The sequence below is a fragment of the Nycticebus coucang genome, chromosome 3 (assembly GCF_027406575.1).
Source record: "Nycticebus coucang isolate mNycCou1 chromosome 3, mNycCou1.pri, whole genome shotgun sequence".
Lineage (NCBI taxonomy): Eukaryota > Metazoa > Chordata > Mammalia > Primates > Lorisidae > Nycticebus > Nycticebus coucang.
In genome coordinates, this window is record NC_069782.1 from 3,251,481 (window position 1) to 3,272,383 (window position 20,903).

Consider the following 20,903-nt stretch of genomic DNA (forward strand, 5'->3'; position numbering starts at 1 on the left):
GCTTCCCTAGATCTCGGCCTGGCACAACGAGGGCCTCAAATATTTGTTGAATTAATGAGTGATTAGTTTGGGTTGCAGATTAGAATCTGTAAAATAACATTATGCCAAATAATTTTTAATTACGAATGAATTGTAAACGTAGTCAGCTGAGGTAATTACTGCCCGAACTCAAATATCCTTTCAGGACCCTTAGGGAGCTCTAAGAAGAAAATCCAATTTGTTACTTTTAAGTCATCTCTTAATCACTTAATGACAGGATGTTTGGCGTTAGGTTAATCCCCCTTGTCAAGACCAGAGTAAAGGTGCCCCTGAGAATTTGTTCCCCTTTGAAACCCTGGAGAGTGTGTGTGTGTGTGAGTAGGGGCATTAAGTGGAGGAGGGCTGAGGGGTGGGACTGGCACAGCAGGTGCTCAGAGACATGTGACTTAGGGCCTGCAGAGGCTGGGCACAAAGGTCCACCTGTCTCCGCCTTCACCTTCCAGAAGCAGAAGAGGGTAGTAGGCTGCATCTCGAGGGTTTGGATGGACCATGTCCTGAGGTGGGACTTTCTAAGTGCTGAAATATTTCATCACAGTAAGAGCAGGTTAAAGACATGTCACTGTGTTAATAAGCCGACTATGCACAGAGTGCAGCCGAAACTGGCCCGGAGAGCAGAAGGGCTTCCCTTTTTCCCTCTGCCAATTTCCCCTGAGTGTGGCAGGCGCTGCAGACATAGAGGGTCACGGTGACATGCCAGGTGAGCCCCTGTCTGGATGGAGACAGGAACGGAGCTTTGCTGGCCATCTTCGAGACAGGCTTTTGGTCACGGCAGTTTGGAGCCACTCAGACGTCAGGGTGTTTTGAGAGGGGACATGGCAGCCAGCAGATGTCATTTCCAGTCTCATGGCCATGCACCCTCCCTTCATACCCTCCTGGACGAGGAGCCAGACAGGAGCTCCCGACCGCACTGGGTGCAGTCTGCCACACGCTGGCCAAATGGAGTTTGAGCCTTTGCTGGAACCTTCTCACTCACAGGCTTCAGAATAGGCCTCGAGCTCATTAGTTTCAGGGGAGGGAGCCTGGGGGGATGCTGACAAAGGCCTCCGAGGAGGAACGGAGCCAGTGTCAGGATAGGGGCTGCTCTCCCAGTAGAACCCAATGAGTGAGAAAGAGTTTTTTTGGTCCCAATCTTTGTGTACTAGAAAGTGATTTCATCATCTAGAGGTGACAGGGAAAGGGGCCTGAAGAAGTAAATTAAAATTTTCAGCTACGGGAAAACATTGACTCTGTAATGAAGACACAAGAAAGGATGCTAAAGCACACATTCCCTCTGTTTGCTAAAAGTGGCATTTTCACAGGGAGAGCTTCCACAGCGTTTCCAGCTAATCGTCTGAAACCATTCGTGTGTACCCTTCTAATGTCACGCTAAGTCAGTCTCTGGAAATCTAGGACTGGAATTTTCTTAGCAAATATTTAACTAGAAAAAGATCCTGGTTTTTCAGTTCTCAGCAGTTATAATGGAGGTTGTGAATTAATAGATGTCTGGGCCAGTCATTTTTCAAAAGAAAATGACTTGTCGGCCATTTGGTAAATTGGAGGGAAGGGTTCCTGGAAGTTAGAGAGGTGGTCTCCCTTGGTTCTAGGTGGTGAACACCCCCCCTGCTGCTGATGGGGGGTGCCGTGGGAGGGTCAGTGCCCACAGGCAGCAACTGGGCTCCCCCAGCACCTGCATGGAGTCACCGTGCCCACTGAAGTATCTCTGATGGCCACAGGGACGCTGGGGCAGGACCCTGGCAGTGAGTGGGTCAGCCGCCTTCAGGGTATATGGGGGTAGCTGTCTTCAGCTGACTTGTGGGGCTAACCCCACTAAGGGTCAGTGATTTCATATAGCCTCTCAGTGGTATTTGCATTTTCAAAAGAGATCTCGGTGAGGTTATTCTGGAAAGGATTTCAGGGCCTCAGGTTTCAGGATCAGGCGGGGTGGCTATTGCACCCCCCCCCCCCCCCCCCCCCCCCGTTGCTGGAGGAAGCCTGGGCTCAAGGTAGCTCTGCCGGGGGCTGGGTTGTGGGAATGGCCCTGGCCCCTGCAGTCTCCTCCCACTGGCCCTGCTGGGGCCTGAGCAACCAGGGCTGGTGGGCTGTGTGGACACCGAGTGCACCTCAGTCCCATCCAGCTGGTCTTGCCCTGTACCCTGGAAGGCCCTGGTTGTTCCTTCCTCCGGGTGAGGAGAGCCGGGCAGGGTGTGGGAGCCCTGGGAACGCTCTGTGCTCTATGTAATTGACATTTGTACTTACTTACCTGGGGGCGAGGGATGTGGTGTCTGAGGCTGCTAGTGCTAGTCCCCTTTGTTGTTGTGACTTACTCCTTAATAGGTACAAATTATTGGTATTAGGGAGCCTCGCAGCTCCTTCTCCTCATTAAGCCTCTGCAGTTAATAATTATTTTCTCTCTGGAAAGTGTTTGTGTAAAGCAGTTGAGGAGACAGGTGGAGACTGCAGGTCTCACTGTGCCTTTGCACGGAGGTCGAGACCTGTGCCCCCACCATGGACTGCCGTGTGTCCTGGGCAGTCCCTGAGTCTCCCTGGGCCCTGTCATTGGGGCAGTGGGATCTGGAGAAGCAGAAGCAACAATAGATATTGAGGATGAAGGTGTATGTAGCTCCTGCAGTCTCCCCGGTTTTACTGATGAGGAAACTGAGGCACAGGGAGAGTTTGTAACTTGCCCAAGGTCACAGAGGCAGTGGGCAGCAGAGTCATCGTCAGGAAAGTCACCTTAGTTGAAATTCAGTGGGCAGCTTTTTGACCTGCCCTCTTTCCTGACCACCCTCCTCCCCAGCGTCCTACTGTGAGGCTGTCCTGGTCCCCAGCATCCCTCGTGCAGAGCCTCCCTGGCAGGCTCATCCCTCCTCCCATGCTGTTTCCTCTCACTCTGTCCTCACCTGGATGGTCTCACCCATTTTCACAGGCGCTGGGCACCTCCATCCAGACCCCTGAGCACAGGCCTGACATCCAAGAGCTGCTCCCACCCCCCACCCCCAATGTCTGGGAGAGGCTCGTCCAGTGTGGGATTGCTGGGGACAGCAGGACATTAGCTGCCTTTATTCCACTTGGATTTGGAGGCCAGGAGCTTGGACAGAGCAGTGGGGACGGCCTGTCTGTGCTCCTTAATGTTTGGGGCCTCAAGTAGGGGTGACTTGAGTGACTAGGGCAATCACAAAAGGCTGGGGGCTGGGGTCACCTGGGGCAGAGGTGGCAAGCTCTGGCCTGTGGTCAGGTCATCTCCCTGCCCTCTTCGTGGGGACACGGCTGTGCTCCTTCACTTTTTTGTCTGTGACAGCTCAGGCCACACTGTGCTACCATCTGGCCCTCCTAGCCTACCATTCCCTAAACAGAGCACCGTCATCTAGAATCTCATTCACGCATGTCTCTGGAGGCCAGGCTAGAACAACCCAAGGCCTCCACACATGGCCTTCCCTAAACCTGGGGCTTCCCGCAGCCTGGCGGCTCGGTTCCTACAAGGAAAGCCCCATCCAGGAGAGCTGGGCGGAAGCCAGGTGGCCTTTTCCGACCCAGCCTTCAGGGTCACACAACAACACTCTGCCCTCTTCTGTGGCTTGAAGCCTCCCAAACCTGCCCTGATTCAAAAGGAGACCCACGTCTCCCCTCTTGATGGAGGACCTCACAGCTTGTGAAGCCATGCTTTAAAACCACCACATCCTTGGAACTCTTCATCCACACCCCAGATAGATGACCTGACCTCCCTCCCGCATCTCCTGTCTCCAGGGACAGTGCCCCACTCACACTGGGGACCCCAACTCTGCCTCCTTCCTCCTGTCAACCATCCTTCACCCCACCATCTTTTTCATTTCAAGAACGTATGTTGTTGTTTTGCAATAGTTCAAACATGAAACGACACACAGGTAGTATAAAGGATGCCAGCTGACACGCGTGTGCTCACTCCCTGTGTACAGCAACCTGGCGTGGCCCTAACGCCTTCCGTGTGTTCTCATATCTGTCCCATCCGCCTCTGCCTGCCAGGGGAATTTCAGTTTATTTTTCCTTTGCTTTTCATTTTGGTTCTCTGTCTTGTATTGTTAGCTGTCAGATCGTACCCGCCCATGGCTCTTATCTGTTATTCCAAAATCGAGGTTTTCAGCCTCTGAAAACCAGGGCTGGGCATGGTGGCTCATGCCTATAATCCCAGCACTCTGGGAGGCCAAGGCCGTGGATTGCTTGAGCTCACGAGTTCAAGACCAGCCTGAGCAAGAGTAAGACCTTGTCTCTACTGAAAATAGAACGACTGAGGCAAGAGGATCTCTTGAGCCTGAGAATTGGAGGTTGCTATGACACCACGGGACTCTACTCAGGGTGACAGCTTGAGACTCTGTTTCAAAAAATAAATAAGTAGGTGGCGGCGCCTGTGGCTCAGTGAGTAGGGCGCCGGCCCCATATACCGAGGGTAGTGGGTTCAAACCCAGGCCCAGCCAAACTGCAACAACAACAAAAAAAATAGCCGGTGTTGGGCGGCGCCTGTGGCTCAGTCGGTAAGGTGCCGGCCCCATATACCGAGGGTGGCGGGTTCAAACCCGGCCCTGGCCTAACTGCAACCAAAAAATAGCTGGGCGTTGTGGCGGGCGCCTGTAGTCCCAGCTACTTGGGAGGCTGAGGCAAGAGAATCACTTAAGCCCAGGAGTTGGAGGTTGCTGTGAGCTGTGTGAGGCCACGGCACTCTACCGAGGGCCATAAAGTGAGACCCTGTCTCTACAAAAAAAACCAAAAAAAAAAAAAAAAAATAGCCGGTGTTGTGGCGGGTGCCTGTAGTCCCAGCTGCTCGGGAGGCTGAGGCAAGAGAATCACATAAGCCCAAGAGCTGGAGGTTGCTGTGAGCTGTGTGACGCCACGGCACTCTACCCGAGGGCGGTACAGTGAGACTCTGTCTCTACAAAAAAAAAAAAAAAAAAGAAAAGAAAAGTGAAAACCAAAATGAGTTTTGCAAAAGTTCATTTCAAAGTCTGACCCAAACCAATATGGGACTTTTGGCAGTTTGTATCCCACTTGGCGTGAGCGTTCACCCAATGTGCTGTGGAAGGGTGAGAACCCGACTGTGGGGTCTGCCTTTACAGAGGATGGTGTAACACCGTATTACTGTTCCGAATTTCAAAACAGGTGCCTTTCAAAGCCACCTGGCCCCCAGGGTTTCAGGTAAGGGATTCTGGATCTGCCTCCGTCGTTTGCATATGTTTCAGGCTGTGATAAATGGCGCCGCACTGTGCGTTTTCACTGCAGCCTGACTTTTCCACCCGGCGTCCATGCTGCTGACCCAAAGGTTACTTCCTATGTTTTCACTGCCATGTGGCGTTCACATGACTGTGCATTCTGCTGCTTGGAGAATGCCATGAGAGTCACCTGGCATGTGTGGGCAAGGCTGTCCCTGAGTGTTTACTCTGCGTGGAATTGCTCCAGCATGAGAATGTTCCTGGCTCCCGTGTAACTCCACTCGTGTTGCAGAGTGGCCGGCCGATCCAGATTCCCACCAGCGACAGATACAGACAAGTCCCCCATCCTTGCCTTTGCTTGATGAGGTCTGAATTTTTAATGTTTGCCAATCTGGTGGCTGTAAAATGCTATCTCACTGCAGCTTCAGTTTGCGTTTCTTGGTTCTAACGTGTTATATATAGGGTACCGTGTCTTCCAGTCTGTGGCTTACGTTAATGTCTCATTAACATTAGAAAGTTCTTTGTAAAGTGCTTGTGTTTAATGTAGTCAAAATTATACATGTTTTCCTTTATGATACTGTTTTGCATGTCTTATTCAAGCCTTCGTTATCTACCCAAGATGATAAACATAATTTTGTATAAAATAGGTTTTGCCTTTCACTTTGAAGTCCTTAGGGCACCTGGATCTGATGTTAGTGCTCAGCGAGGTGGGGATCCAGTTTAATTCCACACACAACCGTGGAGACAGCTGATTGTCGGGGCCATGTGTGCAGCCGGTCCCCTCTCCCAGGTGCCAGCCCTGTCGTGTGTCCCTTTTCATGTACCTGTGGGCCTGTCCGTCTGCTCAGGGCCAACGCTCTCTTGTCCTGTAGGTTAAGACAGTACTAACGTCAAGTGGGACCTGCTCCCTCTCCCCTTGGCCTACTTGTCTTCCTTACAGAGGAGAGAGTATCTTGCAAGTTCCCTATAAGGAGCCATGGAGATTTTGATAACAACAGTGGTGAGTCTCCAGATCAGTCTGAGGAGAAACCGGCACCTTCCCCAGGCTGCCTCTTCCTGTCAGTGACTGAGGCAAAGCTCTCTGATGTCCACACCATCTTCATTTCTTCAATAATATTCTTTTATTTTTAAGGGGCTTTTACACCCTTTACTAGAGTTGTTCTTAAGAGCAGTAGATCTGGCTCGGAGCCTGTGGCTCAAGCGGCTAAGGCGCCAGCCGCATACACCTGAGCTGGCGGGTTCGAATCCAGCCCAGGCCTGCCAAACAACAATAACAGCTGGAACCAAAAAATAGCCGGGCGTTGTGGCGGGCGCCTGTAGTCCCAGCTACTTGGGAGGTGGAGACAGGAGACTCGCTTGAGCCCAGGAGTTTGAGGTTGCTGTGAGCTATGATGTCATGGCACTCTACACAGGGCAATAGCTTGAGGCTCTGTCTCAAAAAAAAAAGAGCAGTAGATCTTTTGCTGCTATTGAATGTGATATTTAAGTAGTTGTTTTGAGACACTGTTGACTGTTGTGAGGAGATGAGTTTCTCTCTGGCCCCTTGCTAAGTGCCCTGATCTGTGCTGACAGCTTGTCTAGGCAGCCTTTGGAGTTTCCTGCGCTGGCTGCGTGTCATGTGGGTGATGATCTTATAATGCTGTATCTTCCTCCCTTCTAATCTTTCTGCACTGACTCACTCACTCACTGAGTACGCATGGGCTGGAGTGGTAACCGAACCGTGGGTACCACGTTCAGGGTGAAGTCTGCTGTGGGATTTTTGTAGACGCCCTTCATCAGCATAAGGAGACACCTGTTCCTTGTTTGCCAAGAATTTTTATTATGAGTTAGTCTAGAATGTTATGGAGATGCAAATTTTCCTTCCTTCGTGTCCACGGTGCTGTGGTGTCACAGCTCACAGCAACCTCAAACTCTTGGGCTCAAGTGATCCTCTTGCCTTAGCCTCCTGAGTATTGGGACTATAGGTGCCCACCACAGTGCCTGGCTATTTTTTTCTATTTTCAGTAGAGATAGGGTCTGACTCTTGCTCAAGCTGGTCTTGAACTCTGGAGCTCAAGCAATCCACCCACCTCATTGTTCCCAGAGTGTTAGGAATACAGGTGTGAGCCCTGCTCCAGGCTGTGTTTAACCTTTCCTAATATTCTTGGAGTACTACCTGGGCACAAGAAACAAAAGCAAAAAAAAAGGAAAACATTTTCTAATGTTGAATTCCTAAGATAAATCCAATTTGGTCTTAATGTATTCCCCTTTGAAAATACATTGTTAGCACGAATTTACTTTTTTGTTTTTAAGAATTGTTGCTTTTATGTTCACAAGAGACTCACCCAGAGTTTTTCTTCCCTCAGCCCCTTGTCTGACTCTGGTCTCTGGGAGCCTCACAGCTGTGAGGTGCTGATTCTCTGTTGCTGCTGTAACAAGTCCCCATAACCTCGGCGACTTCGCTCTCTCAGGCCTGCAGGCGAGAGTCCTGCGTTGGTCTCCCTGGGCCAAAGTCCAGGTATCAACTGGGCTGTGCTTCTTTCTGGTGAGGACCCTGTCCCCACCTGGCCTCCCGCATTCCTCCGTCTTCAGAGCCAGGGTACAGCTCCATCCTCACAGCTCTTCCTTCCACTCTCCTCCTCTGCCTCCCTCTTCTACTTTTAGGAGCCCGATGGCCACACTGGGCCCACCCAGCTCACCTAGGACACCCACTTATGTCAGGTCAGGTGATGAACGACCTTGACCCTTTGCTGTGTGGCATGACGTATTGACAGCCTCCAGAGATTGGGCCTGGGCCACTTTGGGAGATAGGGGGACACTTACTTTTTCCGTGACACTTAGCCACGGTCAAAGATTTATAAAAGTGCCAGGTAACAACCAAAATTCTCCTACTCACCATCCTCTCTCCACTAGGACTTAGAGTCTCCTGCCCCTCATGGGGGAGACGGGCCCTACGTGCAGTGCCAGCCTTCAGAGGAACTTCTCCACAGAGGTGGAGCATCTAAGTGAGGAGAACATGGGGCAGTGGCCCCTGGGCTGACAAACGCCTCTAGAGCCGGCCGAAAGTGGTTGTCCTGGCAGCTGCTTCGTCCTTTAGGCTTGAGTAGGAGCATTTTGACACCGGCCACTGTGGTCCCTGAGATGAGTCCGAATTCAGAGGCACTGTTGACTAGCCTGAGGGTCAGGGCCAAACGGGAGCCCAGCAGATAGGGCTGGGGAGATGGACGCTCTAGGATTAATGGAGGCCGGGGAGCAATCGCAAAGCTACAGGTGTGAGCCTGCAGGCCTACAGGTAGGGAGGGAGAGGAAGGGGAAGGAGGAGGGGGCACAGGTGGGCCTGTGCAGGGAGGTTGAGGGCCACTTGCCGCTCTGACCACCGAGGTGGCTTGATGAGTAGCCCAGGTTGGTGTCAGATGGCATTTTGGCTCCTGGAGCACAAAAGGCTCCACGCTGGCTCCTGTCCCTCCGGCTGGCTGGGGTGGGCTGGTGTATTGGCTGAAACCCCTTGTCATTATTGTCCGAGGCTCTGCTGGGCACACAGCAGCTCGCTGACATGTCAGGGCTGGACAACATATGGCTGTCCCTTGGCAGGTGCCCAGGGCCCACGTCATCACTCTGGAAGGCGCCATTTGGCATAGAAGGAGATGCTTACTTGTTCTTTTAAACCCATTTTTGTTGTTTAATCTTTGCCTAAGGGAACTTGGCCTATTTTCCTAGGAATGGAGGCAGAGAGATGGCCTTGCTGGCTCTGGCAGGGAGGAGCGAGGCTGGACAGGCTCCCTGTTGGCCCTGCTGGTGTCAGGCTTGTGGCTGGCAGAGGAAAGCCCCAGACAGCACTGCCGGGAGGCTTTGGGAAGCCCGGCAACATCCATGGTGCCAAGCCAGGGAGCCCTGAGCCCAGATGCTTCTCGGGCTCCTGATATTCGCTGAGAGTCTCAAACTAGACGAGTCCAAAAGGTTTGTGTCATTTCTATGGGCAGGGTTGTCAATGGGGTGCACTTCTGCTCCCAGGATGTGTCTGACTTGAGGGACACTTTGTCACAATCTGGGGTAGGGGGTGCCCCTACTGGCATCCAGTGAACAGAGGCCAGAGATGCGGCCCTGTGCCCTCTGGGGACCAGCCCCCCTCGTAGAGAGCACCGGCCCTGCGGTATACCCTGCAAACAATGTCAGCTGCCAGGGCGAGAGCCCCGCCTAGAAGCTGAAGCCCCTCTTTTACTACTTTTCTTCTCCTACTCTTAAAATAGCCTTTATTTCAGGCTTGCTGCTCTTTCAGCATCTGCACACAAGGAGCTACCTGGAATTCCCAAACAAGGAGTTCCGTGTGATCGTACTTCTGGATTCCTGTTCCGCAAACGATTTCCTTTGTGCTGCTCAATGAGTGCCTGAAATAAAATAGAAAGCTCTCACAACAAAAGGTCCCTGATGAAACTGTGCGTGTTTGATCCCAGTTGGAGCCCGAGGCGGCTGACGTGTCTTCACTGCAGAGTTCTTTGCACAATATTTAGTTTATGGTGTAAACAGACTGCGGTGGCTCGGGCCGCCTACCCAGGCTGTAAGTTGGCACCTTTAAAGTGAATGAGTTTGGTATCTCCAAGGTTAGAAGGTAGCTTCCCTGCTCTCTCGGAAGGAGAAGGTGGTTCTGCCTCTTCCTACAACCTGTTTATCTCCCCTGACTTAACTCCCCAGCTTGGTTTTATGGAAATGGTCCTTCAGATACTCTTTAAAATAGTTTTCTCCTTTTGGATAATGTCACTCAAAAATAAAGCAAATGTTTATTGAATCAATTCTTAGCTTTTTTTTTTTCTTTTAAAAAAAGATTAAGATGAAATTCACATAAGGTAAAATATATTAACCTTCTTTTTCTTTAGAGAAAGGGTCTTGCTCCCCTGCCCAAGCTGGAGTGCAGTGATACAATCACAGCTCACTGTAATCTTGCATCCTGGGCTCAAGTGATCCCACCTCAGCCTCCTGGGTAGCTGGGACTGTAGTGCCCAGACCAACTCAGCTAATTGTTTTCTTTTTTTGTAGAGATGGGTCTTGCTATTTTGCTAGGTTGGTCTTGAACTCATGAGCTTAAGTGATCTGGCTAAAGCCAGGTTAAGTGACTAGTCCACTGGTGTTTAGTATACTCACAATGTTGTGTGACCACCACCTCTGTCTTTCCCCTCACCCAAGGAAACTTTGGCCCCTTGGTTTTGGCAGCCAGAAGTCTGGTTTCTGTCTCTCTAGATCTACTGTCTCTATCTACTGTCTCTGACCAGTGGAGTCAAGCCCTGTGTGGCCCTTTGTACCCGGCCTCTCTTTCTTGGCATAACGCTCTTGAGTTTCACCTGCGCTGTAACACGTGCCCCCGGCTCCTTCCTCCTGATGGCGGGATACGTGCCTGGACCACATTTGTTTTGCCCATTCACCCACTGATGGACATTCTGGTTTCCACTTTCAGGCTATTGTGAATAATGCTGTTGTGAGCATTCACATACAGGCTGTTGTGTGGGCCTGTGTTTTCAGAAGCAGAATTCAGGGTCATGCCTTAATTCCATGTTTAACTTTCTGAGGAACCTATCTTTAAGTCTTAAATGAAAGTTCTTTCTCCTGACAAGAATGCACTTGTTTTGTGTCTCAGCTCACAAGTTCTTTTGCTTGCGGTTGGGCCGGCCAGTCTGAGCTGTGAACACCCCTTTCTGTGGCATAGTGGGGCTTGTTGATTTCACCCTTTCCTGGGGCATAGTGGGCTTGTTGATCTCAGGCTTCTAGGAGATTCCATCAAGCATAAGTGTGCACTGTGTTGGAATAACTTGAAAGGGTGAAACCCTAAATTGGATGTTACCTTCCGCCTTGGGATAGGAGCTTTATTTTATGTATGAAATCAGGAGAGAACATCCCTGAACTGATGCGATGGAGGATCACGTGGTTTTATTGTAAATAATAAATGTGGGCGTGACACTGAGAAGGGGGTGTTAGGTATCTTGTTGTTTCATTTCTCTACCCCTATTTATCTGTTTATTTTTAATTGTGGCAAACTTCACGTAACATAAAATTTGCCATCCTAACCATTCTTAAGTGTCGGCCTCCTTCCTCCCAGCACTAGTGGGGGGTGCCGGGTGCCGGATGCTGGGTGCCGCCATCCTTGCTCCCCTCTACAGAGGGCCCGGGCAGGGCCTGCACCTGAAAACAGTGATGTAGTTAGAGCAGCCATGAGCAGGCGGCAGGATGGGCCAGGGGCTGAGAGCCCGAGTCTCAGGCCAAATCACAGAAATGTCTGCATAGGGCATTTAAATTGTCCTGAACGTTGTTTCTGGCACTCATGATTCCAGGTATGCACCAGGGTTGGCATTTTGCTGTCCAGATGAGTGGGGAGTGGGGTTGAATGCCAAATTGCGGCAATGTGAGGCACACTCTGTCCGTCCTTGAGGGCTGTGTGGCAAGAGACCCTTGCTGCGGGAGCTGGGACGCAGGGAGGCAGTGCATCTGCTGGGGTTGTTGCGTAGAAGACTTGCTTCTCAATGTGTTCCAACCTGGCTGGCGTGGGGACTATGTCTCAAAAGCTGGGACACTCAGGGCCCTGGCTGGGTGAGGGAGCAGGGAGCCTGGGGCACTCGGCCCACAGCCGAGTGGGATCGCAGCAGTGGGCCCACAGCCAGTCCCCGCCTAGCAGGGCTTGTTATCTTAGAACTACAGTGGGTGTGGCAGCTGAGCCGGCTCTTCTCCCAGGTGCTCAGGACTGGCTGTCCCCCCCACTCCCCCAGAGGGGTGTGGGTATAGAGATAGGCACAGGTAGAGGAGGGGACCAGGGGACATGGGGCCACTGTGGCCAGGGCCTGGGCTGCAGGAGTGAAGACGTCCCCCTGAATAGCAGTCGGGAGTTGAGCACTGCAGGCGTGTGGCTGCTGGGTTTGGTGCTGGCTGTCCAGGGTTCATGGCCCACCCCGAGGCAGGTGAGATCAACAGGGAGCGGCCAAAAGACCCTACCTCCAGCAGCCCAGGGAGACGGCAGTGATGGTAGTTACAGGCATGGACCTGGGTTCCAAACGAGAAGCTCAAGTTGCGGGCTTCCTTGGGTGTCAGCAGGGACCCTCCTTTCCCATGGTCCAGCAAAGGACACTGCATAGATGGGGACCAGGAGGGCAGCTGGCTCTGCCCTCTGTGCCCCTTTGGCAGAGCTGTGCCTGCCCCTTTGGGACCGTGCAGCTTGACTACAGGATAAACACACGAGCGCTTGGTGTGACACACAACTTGCCGGAGCTGCTTGTGCTGGGATGGGGCTGTCTCCAGGTCTGAGGGTCCCTCCTGCTCCCTGTGGCAGGGCAGGAGGAGCAGAGCCTCTGCCCTGGCCCGATGCACATCTGCCCCAGCTCTGAGAGCTGGCGGCGTCTAGTCCCTGGGATGTGGACCTGGATCCGCGAGTCACAGGCTCCGGTTTCAGCCTTTGTGTCCCAGACATCTTCTTGTAGCAGGATCACACGTCACACCTCTTGTCTGGCCTCAGTCTGGCCTCAAGAAAAAACCTACCACCACCACCCCCAAAACCACCAAAACAAACCCCAGAGAGAGAACTACAGAAAACGACTTCAGAGTCCCCTGGCTTTGAATGGGAGCTGCCAGGAGCCGCCACACAGGCCCTCCCTGTGAAGGGCTTGGGAGGGACAGTGTGGCCTTTGTGTCCTCCTGGTTGGGCAGCAAGCAGCGCCCTGTGGATGTGACCACAGCCAGTGTAGGGGATGGCTCTGAACCCCAAGGACGTTGTGGGCTGTGCAACCGGCCTCACGGGGTGCTGGCCGTGGGAGGGCCAAGGAGCCCTGCCCCAAGACTGTGGTATCTGGGTGCATGACGCAGATGCCCAGGGAGTGCCTGTGTCCCACAGTCCCGGGTGTATGATGGGTCACACATCAGCCTTTCCTCCTCCCTGCTGGGGCTATGGTCCTCTTGGGCCGTGCCCTCTGTCCACCCCGTCCACCTTCAGTAGTGACTCAGGACTGGGTTGTGTCTGGGTTCTGTGACCTTCTCAGCCACGTCCAGCCCCTTTGTGCCTTGGTGTCCTCACCTATGAAGGGCCAGCAGTGGGTCCCTCAGGGGTGCAGCCCCGTCCACTCCTCTGGGGACCTTTCTCCTTCAGCCACCCCCAGCACCCTGTGTCAAGGGCCCACAGACCACAACAGTCTGAGGACCATCCAACCCCTGCCCCTGTGGCCTGCCTCTCCACAGCCCCACATTCCCACCTGTCCAGAGTTGAATAGCATCTTCCAAAATTCCCACCCGCCCGGAACCTCAGAATAGGACGTTGTTTGCAATGTAACTGAGTCTTGAGATGAGGCCATACTGGATTCAGTGGGCCCTAACCCAGGGACTCGTGTCCTTGGAAGAAGGGAAAACAGACATGCAGAGACACAGAGGGACAAGGCTTCTCTTTCTCTCTCTCTCTCTCTGAGCCTCCTGGGGGAGGAAGCCTGGCTGACACCTGATGTCAGACTTGTGGCCTCCAGACTGGAGGCAGACGGGTAAACAAGTGAAAGGGCTGCTGCTGTGGCCCTTTATTAAGTAGCCCTGCTGAGGGGGGAGGGGCCACACGCCCTTCTTCTGCCCCTCAGGGTCATGTCTGGGTTGTGCAGAGCACCTGGGGCAGCGTCCCCCACCTGTGCCCCATCTGCTCTGTCTCAGAGCTGGCTCCCAGGCCCTGGTTCCAGCGCTGTTCTGACAACCGGGAGAAATGCCCAGAGCACCTTCCCTGAGTGCTGGGGCCCCGTCCCACCCCTGGGGGCACAAACAGGACAGCCTGGAGCACCCTGAGAAAGCCTGGGCTTTTAGCTTAAAAATCAATATGGCCTTTGCCTCCTGGGCCAGAACAAACAAATCCATGTGTGGTTTAAGATAAAAGGATGTTTCAGAACAATGGCCACAGGGAAGCAGACAGTGTGCTACCTGTATTATTGTAAGGGGCTTGTACAAAAAGAAAAAAAATCAAACAGCCACAAAAAATAGCTTACATGGAAAAATGGATACTGTTCTACTGGAGCAAGTGTTGATGTTGGAGTTAAAGAGGGCCCCTGGAAACCAACATTCTTTCCCGCCCACTTCTCCTCCCCGCCCTCCCTCCCTACCCCTCCCTCCTGCCTACAAATATTTGTCCAACAGCTTCTGATGCCAGGAGCTGTTCTAGATGTGACAGGTGTAGCGGGAACAGGACTTACAGGTTCGGGATTCTCAGGGACTCACGGTGGGAGAAACAGATAAACAGAGAAGAGTAACATCAGAGCTGGGCCACTCCTGTGCAGGGCTTACAGCGGGGATGTGACAGGCAGGGGTGAGGGGTGCTTGGTATGGAACATCCCTCTGATGAGGGACATTCAACTCAGTCCCAGATGGCCAAGGGAGCTGCCCCTGGCTATCAAGGAGGGCAGTGGTCCTGGCAGAAGGCAGGATGTGCAGAGGCCCTGAGGCAGCGAGAGGAACCTCAGGACACCTAGATGGAGGGCTTCATTCTGGGTGCCATTAGGGGCCACAAGGGAGTGGGGAGATGAGATCAGTGTTTTAGGAGACTGTGGCAGCTGCGTGTGGAGATGGGAAACTGAGGCTGGCCTATCTCAGGGGTACCCGGCATGCGCCTGAGCATTGCCTGAGGGTCAGGGGCAGGCTATCTTTCCTCTTTTTAAATTTTTTTTTTTTTTTTTTTTTTTTTGAGACAGAGCCTTAAGCTGTCGCCCTCAGTAGAGTGCTCTGAAATCACGGCTCACAGCAATCTCCAACTCCTGGGCTCAGGCGATTCTCCTGCCTCCGTCTCTCAAGTAGCTGGGACTACAGGTGCCTGCCACAACGCCTGGCTAATTTTATTTGTTGGTTGCAGCCGTCAGGATTGTTTGGTGGGCCCAGGCTGGATTTGAACCTGCCAGCTCAGGTGTATGTGGCGGCGCCTTAGCTGCTTGAGCCATAGGTGCCGAGCCCTCTTTTTAAATTTTTTTATGGTGGTGGAATATATAAAACATATAACTTACCATCTTTGCCATTTTTAAATTTATCGTTCAGGCGCATTAAGCACATTTCCACTGCTGTGAAGCTGTCACCACCGCCCACCTCCAGAAGGTTCTCATCTTCCCAGACTGCAACTCCGTCCTCATTAATCACTGACCCCACTCCCCACACCCACCACCCACGGTTCTACTCTCTCTCCTGGAGAATCTGACTTCTCTAGGGACCTCGTACAAGCAGAACCGTGTGGTGTCAATCCTTCTGTGACCGTCTTATTCCACTGGGTGTAAAGCTTTCAGGATCCATGTGGTGTCAGAGCGCCCTTGCTTTTTAAGGCAGAGTAATACAGACTGCTCATAGTCAGTGGCCGAGGGCAGCGCCTGTGGCTCAAAGGAGTAGGGCGCCAGCCCCATATGCCGGAGGTGGCGGGTTCAAACCCAGCCCCGGCCAAAAACTGCAAAAAACAAAACAAAACATAGTCAGTGGCCGCTGGGGCTGCGTCCACATTTCCCCTCTGTGGACGTGGGTGCAGTTGGGTTATCTTTTCCTCATTACAGAGCAGATCAGGCTATTTGTTGCAGTTTTAGAGACCCAAGTGCTCTACGTTTATTGTGAGAAATCTGAGTGGCACAAAGCAAGCAATAAAGTAAAATGCTAGTCGTGTCTCAGCCACCCCACCCTTTATCTCCTTCCAGAATCAGCCAGTGCAGTGGGGCTCACCATGTGCTTCCGGAATTTCCTATGCACGTACAACATGTATGTGCGTGAGTAAAGTGTCCCCCATACAAATGGGACCACACAGTGTGTGTCACTATCACACATGTTTTAGACACACTCCATGTGTCTGTCCTGTAGCTGTTTATCTGTCTCCCAGTTGTGGGGTTTCTACATTCTTCGGGGTGTGTGTGTGATCACAGGTGTGTGTGCACAGGTGTGTGGTTAGATTTCCGGAAGGGTGGCTGCTTAAGCTTAGGGTCCTGGAATGTTTCAGTTTATTTTTGAAAAGGAAATATATAATAAGCAGGGACTACGGCAAGTAAAAGCTATTTATGAATATCATATAAGGCAAATGTGTTAACTTATTTTAACATCATTTAGCAAGTTGTTTAGCATGTAAACTTATTCTAGTAGAATTACGTTAATATATCTGAGTCTGCTCAGCACAGGCTGAGGGCCTGAACAGCAAATGTTTCTTTCCGTATAGACCCGGAGGCTGGAAATCCAAGGTGAGGTGCCAGCGGGGCTGAGGGCTTGTGAGGCCTCCCTCCCAGGCTTGCAGACAGCCCCTGGCTGTGTCCCGCATGGTACAGGACAGAGAGACCCATCCCATCCACAGGGACTAATCCTGTTAGGGCCACTGCCGTGATCTCACCTAACCCCAGTTGCCAACAGAGGCCTCACCTCTAAATACCATCATATGGAGGTTAGGGCTCCCACATAGGAATTTTGAGGAGCACAACTCAGTTCCTGGCAGTACCTTAATTTTTTTTTTTTTTTTTGAGACAGAGCCTCAAGCTGTTGCCCTGGGTAGAGTGCCGTGGCATTACAGCTCACAGCAACCTCCTCCAATACCTGGGCTCTAGTGATTCTCCTGCCTCCGCCTCCCAAGTAGCTGAGACCACAGGTACCCACCACAACGCCCAGCTATTTTTTGGTTGCACCCGTCATTGTTGTTTGGCGGGCCTGGGCTGGATTTGAACCCGCCAGCTCAGGTGTATGTGGCTGGCGCCTTAGCCACTTGAGCCACAGGCGCCGAGCCAATACCTTAGTATTTTATATGATGGGCGGTAAAGTTCAAATTTTTTTGTTTTTGAAACAGAGTCTCACTCTGCCACCCTGGGTAGAGTGCCATGGCGTCATAGCTCATAGCAGCCTGAAAGTCTTGGGCTCAAATGATCCTCTTGCCTCAGCCTCCTGAGTAGCAGGGACTATAGGTGCCCACCACAATGCCCGGCTATTTTTTTTGAGCTGGGGTCTAGCTGTTGCTCAGGTTGGTCTTGAACTCCTGAGCTCAAGCAATCCACTCACCTCAGCCTCCCACAGTGTTGATTCCAGGCGTGAGCCACCACACCTGGCCAAGTGGCAGTGTTTCGTGATAAGTTTATGGTGATTGATTCTGTGTGTCGACTGTGTCTGTTCTGGTTGTCCAGTGCTGTGTAACACACTATCCCTAAGCCTTTCAGCTCTGACCCTGTCGTTTGCTCACGGTGAGGCCCAGCGGTGGCTGGTCCCTGCCCCATGATGTCTGCTTTTCTGGTGGGATGGGGCTCAAACCTCAGCTGCCTGGCGGGCTGTGTCTGGGGCCTTGGTTAGCTGGGGCTCTTGACCAGAGGACCTCTGTCTGTCCCTGGGCCTCTAGCGTGGTGTCTGGCAGCAGGAAGGAGGAGGCAGACCTCCACTCCCAGTCCTCTTGGGTTCTGGGCTGGCAAGTCCAGAATGTCTCTTCCGTGGCACCTTGTAGGAAAGTGTCAGGCCCAGCGCCTGCTCCAGGGGACAGGGACAAAGCCCCTCTCTGGATGGGCACCCATGTGTCAGTGAGGGAAGGAACACACTGGACATGGGGAGGGTGCCCAGGCTGCTCCCTGCAGTATCCGAGTGACCGCCACTCTCCTTGTGTCCCACAGACGGCGTCCACAGTGTCACGGCCCTTTGTACCCTGCGTGTCACCATCATCACGGACGACATGCTCACCAACAGCATCACTGTGCGCCTGGAGAACATGTCGCAGGAGAAGTTCCTGTCCCCGCTGCTGGCCCTCTTTGTGGAGGGGGTGGCCACAGTGCTGTCCACCACTAAGGACGATGTCTTCGTCTTCAACATCCAGAACGACACGGACGTCAGCACCAACATCCTGAACGTGACCTTCTCGGCGCTGCTGCCCGGCGGCGTGCATGGCCAGTTCTTCCCGTCAGAGGACCTGCAGGAGCACATCTACCTGAACCGCACGCTGCTGACCACTATCTCCACGCAGCGCGTGCTGCCCTTTGACGACAACATCTGCCTGCGGGAGCCGTGCGAGAACTACATGAAGTGTGTGTCGGTGCTGCGCTTCGACAGCTCGGCGCCCTTCCTCAGCTCCACCACCGTGCTCTTCCGGCCCATCCACCCCATCAACGGGCTACGATGCCGCTGTCCACCCGGCTTCACGGGCGACTACTGCGAGACGGAGATCGACCTCTGCTACTCCAGCCCCTGCGGCACCAATGGCCGCTGCCGCAGCCGCGAGGGGGGCTACACCTGTGAGTGCTTCGAGGACTTCACAGGTAGGTCACGGCCTGGGGGAATGGGGCTCGCCTGGGCTTTGCACAGACACCACTAGGTCCCACGGCAGAGGGGTTCTGGAGACTCCCTCTGTCCACTGCTCTCCTGGGGAAATGGTCCAGGGACGGGCGCTGGGCCCAAGTGTTGCTCCCTGACCTTGAGATGATGTCGGAAGCGGCATTTTCTTAGCTGGCAGGCGTGCATGTCATACACCCGCCTGACTCAATTCCCTTCTTAACGAGAACGAGGGCAGGGTGACCGGGTGAGATCCGCCTGAGAAACCTCAGTGCACAAAATGGCCTGCTTCTCTTAAGTGGTTCTAGAACTAAAGTGCTTTGCTCCAGATCTCAGGGTGAATTGGTTTGTGTGAAACAACGGAACCAGGGTGGAAGTCGTGAGCTGTTCAGCATCTGGGCCTTGAAAGGTGCTGTTTGTTTTTTTAGGCCTTGTTGCAAGTGTAGCAAATGACTGACCGTCCCTGCCTGGGAGGACACACATACCTCCAGACCCCCTGACTAATCACAAAGATAAACTGCCCCAAATGCAGCCAACTGTTGTTTTTAAAAATACAAAAAGCCGGCTCAGGAACAGCACAGAAACAGCGCTCTCTGCATCCCAGCCGCAAATCTCGCTTTGGTCTTTGATTGCCTGTGACATAAGACGATGGTTCATTTGAAAAGCAAGTTTATTATGGTCCCGATGGTGAACAGTCTGTCTTTTTTGGAAAGCTATCTGGGGATTAGTGGGGGATTTGATCCATACTGGAGGTAACTTCGAGATTCTTCCAAGGACTGTCTTGGTGTGTTTAATACACACTGTGGGATCGCTGGCTGTGGGGGGCCAGGTTGGGCTTCGGGGGCTTCACACAGCACACAGGGCAGGTCCATCGAGCTTAGGGTTTGAAGTATATTATTAGGGCATTTACCCAGCAGGAAGCCCTTGGGGGAGCCCAAAAAGAGAGGAAGCTGTCTGTCCAAGGGACTCTGTATCAGAAGAGGAGGAGCCAATGGCGGGGTGGGAGTCGGGGGGCTTGATGCGTCTGCACCCCAGGTTGGTTATAACCTGGTAATGGTGGGGCGGGAGGATGGCACTGTAACTATTTGGGGCATTTGCACCCCTCTTATGGGTCCAGAGCTCTTTCCCACTGTCTAGCTGAGTGGAAATTCCCAGCTACACTGGGGCTTGGCAGTGCGTGAGGAAGGCGAGCAGGGGCATAAGAAGACTCTCCCCCACTCCTGACAGTCACACCGAAGTTGGGGGCTGTGGCTAGGAGGAGGCCTGACCCAGCTTCTCTCCTGCCCTTGAGCTTTGGTGGCTCCCGGGTCCCTGGGAACTTCCCAAGGTCTCCTCCTGCCAACTCTGGGCTGGCACCACCTCTTAGGAGTGCGTGATGGGGTGCGCCAGCTGCCAGCGCCGTCCGTGCCCCCAACTGGGGAGCACCCACAGGTGAGCCGGCAGGGCCCCCACCAGCCACGTGGCCAGGGGCTGCTTTGGCTTCCTCTCTTGCCGTGGCTGTAGGTTCCTGGGAAAGAGCCTGGTGTGCTTCAGGGAACCAGCAAGTGTATCCTCTTCATCCACCCCACAAACACTGATTGAGTACCTGCTGTATGCCGGGCTGGTGTGCACAGCCAGACCCCTGTCCATTCTGGTGGGCGACCCAGTTAATCTGTGCAATTGGTCTTCTCACTGTGTGAAGGGACCTCTCAAGGACCCCCCATCAGGTGGCTTTGCCAGGCAGGTGGGCTGCTTGCAGCAGGCCTGCTGGGGAAATCCAGGGGATAGTCAGCTTTGGGGTCTCATGGGGGATCCCTGGACCAGCAGACCCTTCAGTGATGGCCCACTGAGTGGAAGCCATTTCTAAAGTTCTCAAGTTTCCTTTTCATCAGGAGAACCATTTTTAGAAAAATAACGGCTGGGCAAGGGCCCGTCTGTCATTGCCAATAAGACCTGCTGAAATGTAATGACTGGCATGAGCCTAATTTGAATCTCTTTGGGCACTAGAATTATCATACGTATTTCCCTCTGAGATAAGACTAATGAAGACTGATTATTTTTACTGAGTCCCTCTTCCTCTCTGTTTTCATTTTTTCTCTTTGAAGCTCTCCTTTTTCTGCGAGGAGGTAATTGAGCTCATTTATTCATGATGAAAGTAGTGCTGTCGTCAGGAGGGTTTTATTACTTGCTCCCTGGTAAGCCAAGCTCCAATTGCGAGGTTGGAAGCGGGCCCAAGGGGCTGCTGGAAGCTCCTGGCTTCCTGTGTTGCAGGGCAGGAGCCGGCAGGAGACCCGGCAGGAGCTGGGCAAAGGAAGGTGGCAATTAATTCCAGGAAAAGCTTGGCGAATCTGATGCTGGAGAAAGCAGACAGCTCTCCAGTGTCTCTGGAATCCACTCTGCCCTCAGAGCTGTCCAGGCCCCAGGGAACGTGGATGCCCCGGGTCTTTGCAGGCAGCAGAGGGTGACCAGCCCTCCAGGGGTCTCAGGTCTGTGTCTGGGGTCAGCAAACTC

At 53.0% G+C, this 20,903-nt stretch overlaps 1 protein-coding gene across 6 annotated transcripts in view; it reads left to right on the forward strand.

Annotated features, from left to right (window-relative positions):
- CELSR1 (cadherin EGF LAG seven-pass G-type receptor 1) overlaps positions 1 to 20,903 on the forward strand; it is a 146,563-nt gene that overhangs the window by 37,677 nt on the left and 87,983 nt on the right. For all 6 annotated transcript variants that reach the window (XM_053584866.1, XM_053584867.1, XM_053584870.1 and 3 more), the window contains exon 2: positions 17,762 to 18,400. In XM_053584866.1, coding sequence (XP_053440841.1) covers positions 17,762 to 18,400 — 639 coding nt within the window. The remainder of the gene's footprint in view (positions 1 to 17,761; positions 18,401 to 20,903) is intronic.